Source organism: Callorhinus ursinus, unplaced genomic scaffold (assembly GCF_003265705.2).
Source record: "Callorhinus ursinus isolate GAN/ISIS: 27379988/994484 unplaced genomic scaffold, GSC_fseal_2.0 scaffold2, whole genome shotgun sequence".
Lineage (NCBI taxonomy): Eukaryota > Metazoa > Chordata > Mammalia > Carnivora > Otariidae > Callorhinus > Callorhinus ursinus.
The window spans coordinates 59,954,768-59,962,158 of record NW_027397064.1 but is presented as its reverse complement, the minus strand read 5'-3'; the positions used below and the strand labels follow the sequence as shown (position 1 = coordinate 59,962,158).

General features: G+C 33.1%; 1 protein-coding gene across 6 annotated transcripts in view; it reads left to right on the top strand.

The window, feature by feature from the left end:
* UBR3 (ubiquitin protein ligase E3 component n-recognin 3) overlaps positions 1 to 6,658 on the top strand; it is a 237,133-nt gene extending 230,475 nt beyond the window's left edge. For all 6 annotated transcript variants that reach the window (XM_073882720.1, XM_073882741.1, XM_073882738.1 and 3 more), the window contains 3 exons: positions 3,827 to 4,036; positions 4,580 to 4,719; positions 5,021 to 6,658. In XM_073882720.1, coding sequence (XP_073738821.1) covers positions 3,827 to 4,036; positions 4,580 to 4,719; positions 5,021 to 5,138 — 468 coding nt within the window. In that variant the 3' untranslated portion in view covers positions 5,139 to 6,658. The remainder of the gene's footprint in view (positions 1 to 3,826; positions 4,037 to 4,579; positions 4,720 to 5,020) is intronic.
* The last annotated feature ends 733 nt before the right edge of the window (positions 6,659 to 7,391 follow it).

Sequence of the window (7,391 nt, the reverse complement as noted above, 5' to 3'; positions counted from 1 at the left end):
GTATTTATCACTTTTGTTTGTTTAATATGTCTGAATGGGGGCTCCAAAGGCAAAAATTGTTCCTTATTTATCTTTGAATTCCTAGTTCCTAGAAAGTACCTGATATAGACTAGTCACCTAATAAATATTTGTGGAACAGTTAACTGGGGACTGGTGAAAGAAGAGCCATGTTTCAGGGAAAATGAGAATTTTAATTTTAATATCAGGAGACAAGAAAAAATTAGTGTTTTATTTTATTTTCAAAAGATTTTATTTATTTGAGAGAGAGAGACAGAGAGAGCTAGCATGAGCAGGGGAAGGGGCAGAGGGAGCTGGAAAACAGACTCCCCGCTAAGCAGGGAACCCAGAACCCTGAGATCATGACCTGAGCCCAAGGCAGATGCTTAACCGACTGAGCCACCCAGGCTCAGTGTTTTAGATAGAGGTGTCAGACTAGACTAGACTTTGAGTGAATAATAAAGGCAAGGTAAGCATAAATAATAAATGTCTCTGCTTTTGTTCATTTCTGTTTTTTATTGAAATCCTTAAGGAGATAATATTTTATACCTTCCCTTTTTTAAAGGAAAGACAATTTCAGGACATTAATTGAACCTTTTATATTATATATAAAAATATTTTTCCTATCTAGTAATTTCTTTATTTTCAGATTATAGCTAGAATCTGAAATTATATATTGATGTCTAAAAACCTATAATGAAAAATTAGGGGTAAGAGATGGATATAATTGTAGAACCAGGACAGGAGAAGGTGATGAGTGTACTTAAAATTTTTTGTCTTCTTAGGATCATGGGTTAAACAATAGATAAAAATTAACTCATTTGATAGTATAATAGCAAGCTTACATGTTAGATGTATGATTATTGGTATGGATATTGATGGAAAATAAGAATTTGTCATTTAAAAAAAATCTTTTTGTAAAATTGAGTGATAATGATTTGTTTTAGAGCCAGAACAGTGACATTTATGTCTTTGTTTCTACTTATGCAGAATTTTTACTAGTTATTTGAATGCACTCCCATCTGACCTGCATCCCTACTCTTGTCCCTGTTCCACTCTGTTCTATCTCTAGTCCTCACTCTGACCCAGGTCAAGCAGATTTTCTTTACCTGGAATTTTAAATTTGAACAAGATATAAACAGTGACTGGAGCTGAATAGTCCAACAAAACTACCCTTGAAAGATAGTCTGAATTACTGCTTCTAATTTTTTGTATCAGCTAAGATTCTTTGGTCACAGACAGTTTGATTGCAACAGACAGTTTTGGTGTGTTTTCTCTGAAGTGCTACCACTAGATAACCCCACCTGAACCACTTTCCTTCCTTCTATGTGGTGGTCAAGCTTCAGATTCCTGGGAGAAAGGATCTGATTGGCCTAATTTGTATCCTATGTACACCCCTGTGATGGGGCAGGATCTTGTGATAGGCAACTATCAGACCTCTGTGGAACAAGAAAAGAGGTTATTTTCCAAAATTATTCATAATACTGTTAATAATATAAGAAGGCAGGTAAGGTTGATAGACAAATGGAAAAACATATATAACAAACACTGGTGGCCCACTGTCTTCATATCTTACCTGTTGCCACATAGACATCCTTATTCTCATTCACAGAGTTTCACTTCTTCCCCTGTTCATAATGATGTAACCATTTCATTTATAATCACAAATGCATCCACCACTTTCCCAAATATGCAACCTGAAGTCATATCCAATAGTTACATCATCAGACCTCTCTGAAATCAGAGGCTCTGAGAGATGTCCATTCCTTCTGTGATTTGTTGTACTTATACCCTGGTGGCCTGGAAAATTTTAATTAGCATCTCCTCACCCTGAATTCCATAGTTGAGTGAAAGAAAAAGAGAATGGAAAATATTGCAAGAAGATATGCCACCATAAGCAAGAGCATTTGCAAGTAGTCATAAAGCTGTAGCTAATATATAGTCGAATATATGACTTTCTTCTTGCAACTTCTTTGGCCAGAACCTCAACAGGTTGTATTTATTTGACCAAGGATGTGAACCAAACTTTATTCTGAGAGGTCTGAGCTTCTGGTGATTGGTTGTGTCTTGCTTATATTAAGGCCATAATAGTTTACCTTTCAAGCTTGGGACATTGTGAGCAGTGGGGCTGGGGAGTCTCTAAGTTCAAAACATTCTGCTGCTTATTGTATAGCAATATTTCTATTCTTCTTGATGGTCAGGGTCAGTCCCTCCAGGCAATGCTATAAGCCGTTACTTTCTTCTCCTACTGACGTGGGGAACCTAAAATGGCCAGATGACATTTAGTTTCTAATTCAGTGGAACTATTATTATATCCTCTGATGGAGTATAGTACACAACTTCCTTAGGATGGTCCTAAAACCACAGAAGAATTAGAATAGCAGGAAACAGAAATAAAAAAAACTTATTCTTGGGTATAATCATGAAACATACCAAAATCACTTTGCACTCCCTGGTTTCCAAACTGATGCATTTCATCTGTGAGAAAATGATCACCCACAATATACTGGTTGCTGGTTTAGAGCATGTACTTCATTCTGTGGGAGCATATACCTCATTTTATAGTTATTTTCTCCCAGCTGGTACCATATAAAAATTTATCAGCAAAGTGATTCATCATTTAAAAGATCAGTGGTTTTGTCAGATGTCTGAATATATGTTAGGATCAGTTAATTCCATAGACATCCACCTATTGCCTTACATCTCTCTTTATGAAGAAAATTCTTTAAGATCATGTGGTGTGAGCTACTGGGTAATTTACAATCTCATCTAGATAGGTATCAAGTTCAGTGAGGACAAATTGCTATTTCTTCCACTGATGGAAGAGTGCAATATAATCAACCCATTACAGAATATGCAACCTTTGCAGTCTGAGTTTGGGCACTGAATGCAGGCAAATAGCATGTTGTAAGCCCATATACTGTCCTTATCCTTGCTTCTGTGGCCACTTTATCTGTGAACTTATTGATAAATGCCAGGCTGACTACTTAAGTACTGCATCAATTTAGATAGATTATGGTTGTAGGTAATGTGAAATGATCACCATATGAATTGCCTGCCATCTATACAGTTTCTTGAGATAGTAGATTCATACTACATTTTATCTATTCTAAGTGTTAATGGAGAGGTATCTAGAAAAAAATTCCTGCTATTACCCGTATTTTTGTACAACTGCAGATAATGAATTAAGTATACTCTGCAGAGAAACTTAACTAATTTGGCACTTTTTTCATACTTGTAGCAGAAAATTTATGACGAGTTGTACCCCTAGCACTTATGGATACAAAAGGTCTTAAATGCTTGTGGTATGAGAAAGTTTTTACATCTTCTAAGAAGGAGATTCTAAATTATAAAATGTTGATGTAGAAATAATGAGTTATAACTATAACCTTACCTTAAGAAAAGCCAATAAATTGTTTATCTGAGAAAAATCAAAACTTGATTTTTAAAAAGTTTAACTGTTTAAAATTTTGCATTAAGCATATTTAAAAACAAGTACATCTAGATATATTTTCCATGCATTCTTAGTTATGTTTAATATTTTTCTTTTAAATTAATGACAAGTTTAACTGTTTTAGGGTGCTTAATCTAAAAGCTGACATCATATTATAATTGGAAACTACATGAAAATTGAGATTGGTAATTGTTGAAGTACTATTTTAGTCATTTGTAAAATGTAAATGAGAAGAGTTTTAATAAAGAAAATAAGCCACATACTTAGAGACATGCTTTTTTCTTTAAAGAAAAAAAAAGGCCTTTAAAATATAGGCATTTTGTGTTAGTGACTTAAATACATAGGACTAATGAATATTTTTGGGTAATATTTTAGGCCTTGCTTATCCAAGAGTCAAGATGGAAATTACCACACCTGCTCCAGTTGCCTGAGAATTATAACACCATTTTTCAGTACTACCACAGAAAAACCTGTAGTGTCTGCACTAAGGTTCCTAAGGATCCTGCTGTTTGCCTTGTTTGTGGTACTTTTGTATGCCTGAAAGGACTTTGCTGCAAGCAACAAAGTTACTGTGAATGTGTATTGGTAAGAAATAGTAAATAATTATAAAATTTATGAAAACTCGAATCTACTATCACATGGAAATGTGGTATATGTGGTTAAGCCAGCTCTTCATATTAACTCTTCTTTGAATTAAATACACAGTGCACAAGGATTTCATCTTGTTCTTTTGTTAGTAGAAGGGTTTAAAAACCCCAAACATCTGCAGCTTTATTTAAGTGAGCTCAATTCCAGTTCCTCCCCCTGCTCCCATTGCCCTTTAATGGCAGGGGCTCTTACATGGTGGGCACTGAAACAGTGGTCAGACCTGCTGTTGTGTATGCCTGCCTCTGAATTAGGTTTATGTTGGCTGTAAATTGCTTTCCTAGATAACCCTTACCCAAATTCCTCCTAATGTATTAATCAAATGTTTAAGAATGAAGTTGTAAGTTTAACTCAGATGAAATCTTATTAAAAATTTAAGAAATATTTTGGTAGTATTTAGAAGACATTTAACTAAGGCATTCTTGATTTTCTTATAAAGTCCATTTGATTATGAAGATCATTGATATATTTTTAATTATTTAGCATTCTCAGAACTGTGGTGCTGGAACAGGGATTTTCCTTTTGATCAATGCATCGGTGATTATCATCATTCGAGGCCACCGCTTCTGCCTCTGGGGTTCTGTGTATTTGGATGCTCATGGAGAAGAAGATCGGGATCTTAGGTTAGATATGCATGGATATATTTGAATGTTTTATTGAAGTTTCATCAGTAAGAACAATGCGCCATTCCTGGCTTTGCAATTGTAATAATAATTTTTTTATATTAAGAAATTCTGATAGTCATTAAGTTAGAGCTGTTTCTAGTTTTTGAGATACTTTCCACATCCACATGCTAAGGAAATATGAAATAAACCCAACTACTATGTGAGATTTTAGCCATAAAGAATCTATTTTTTAAAAATGTGTGTGAAATCTTCACTGTATTGTATAACTTTTAATACCTTTTTTTCCTTTTTATTCTAGGCGAGGCAAACCTCTCTACATTTGTAAGGAAAGATACAAAGTTCTTGAGCAACAGTGGATTTCTCATACTTTTGATCACATCAATAAAAGATGGGGTCCACATTACAATGGGCTGTGACCACCTCAGCATTGCATTATATCATTTTCATTAAGAATTTATCAACAATAAGCTTTACCTTAATTTGGGGGATTAACGCTTTTGCTGAGGGAGAAAAAGAAAACATATAAAGCCTTTCCAAAATTAGGTGCTTGGTAATCACATTAATGGTATAATATTTTTTTTAAGTATCTGGAGAACATAACAAATAACAAGTTAAATCATTCTTTAGTGGTCCTTTTTTTTTTTTTTAAGTCCACAATTAATAAGCACAACTTGTTTAAAAATGATTCTCCCAGCAATGCATATCAGCTATTCATTGATACTTAGAGTGGGTGTGATTTATTTAAAGTTTTACTGCTTCTTTATATCTGTGTGTTTTAATTTGCATCTGCTAAACACAATGCATCCTTTCCCTCTACCATTCTTGTGTTGATTTGAGATTTTTGCTGTATGTAATTAGAAAAAAAATGTAAGACATGATTTATGTGAAATACTGTATAGTAAAAGTTGGTCTAATAGTAGGACTTTAAAATTTTTTTTTATTGTGAGGAATCTGTTAAAAGTTTAAGGCTTTGCTGAAAACTTAATTCATTCTCAGGAATTTCATAAATATTCTCCCCAGGTAAATAATTGAAATAGTTGTAAAATAAGTAGATAGCTGCTGTTAATATAATACAGTACATTTTGGGGGACATGTGTGGTTGGGGAAGGGAGTCCTTAAAAATCAAAATTTGCCATTTTGGTTGGATGAATTACTTGAGGTATTAACAAATAGATTTTACTATAAAATCAGAAGTTTTAAGAGCATACACATGGCAGATTTTGATTTTATGCATGCCCACCTTTTATTACCAACCAAGTTTTTGTTTAAATGACTGAATTGGAAATGCTCAGACTTACCCACAAATGAAGCTTAGTTTTGGAACTTTCCTGTCAGCTTGAGAGGTTCGTCTGTATTGTATTTGTGCAGCGTAATCACTGCTATTTCTGCTTAGTTTCCTAAAAGGAAAAAAGAGGCTCAGTGGTGATGCCCCTCATGAATGAGCCGTGCATCTGTATTCTTCTTAGAAGCTGCTGCGAAAAGCAATTTATGTTTGTTGGGTTTTTTTAATCACTAAGAATGGGAATGATTGAGCTAAAACCCACTCTATAAATAGAGAAGGAAGATTACAGAAAAGCATGTTATATATTGCTAACAAGATTTTTCTTCCAAATGATTTAGTAATTTGATGATTATTTAATATATAGTGTTATCAAGCAATTCCTGGTACTTTGGACTTCCATGGCTTGTTATATAAAATTACATTTTTACATGTGAAAATAAACTCAAAAACATCTAATGATAAAATTCAAAAATAAAGTCAGATCTGTTCTAAAAATTATTGAATGACATGACATTACAGAATGTGAAAATGGACATTAAATGATGGCCTTGCATTAAAATAGAGCAGAACAGTACATATTCAAATGTGTTCAAAATGTCAAAAAATCACCTATAACTCTACAATAAAATAAATGGAAATAGCTTGCTATTTTTATATACATTTCCAAAATATTAAGATAACTTTCTGAAAGATGAGACTGATTCTGTTTAACTAAATAGTTGTCCTTTCCAACACATTGCTACTTTTTTAAATACTGTATCATAAGTTCAGCCTGTCATATTTTTTGCATTGGTCATTCTGAATACCAGACCATTTGTAAGTGTGGTTGAAGAGCAAAATGCTAATTTAAATCTCTAGTAAATACTGTTACAGGATTCATGAACTTGAATAATTCTACAGTTTGAAACTCTGATGCTATATATACATGGTATAATGTATTCAGATTTTGATTACTACATATTTAAAATGGAATGTTTTATGATTGTGCATATGGATGTGAAGTGAAAATATTAGCCTTAACATTAAAATTTGGGTATTTGATAGTGTTTATTTTGATATTGGTGAATTAGTCACCAGTAAATTTTTAAAAAGCACTTGGTTGAAAATTGTACTTGAATTACATACATGCATGCTGCTAAACTAGAACTTTAATTTTTTCCCCATAACTTTTATAAGTCCCATTTATAAACCCACTTTTAAAAATAACCGGTCCAAGCTAGAGTGATGTGTGTATATTATTCAAAAAAAATGTACTGGTGTGATATCTTGTATGAATGATCATTTAAATACAGTACATTACTGTAGAGGCTAAATCAATCTTTATAATTAAGCAGAGATTACAAAACTAGGAATAATCAACATTGTAAGATATGTTAATAAAAACCTA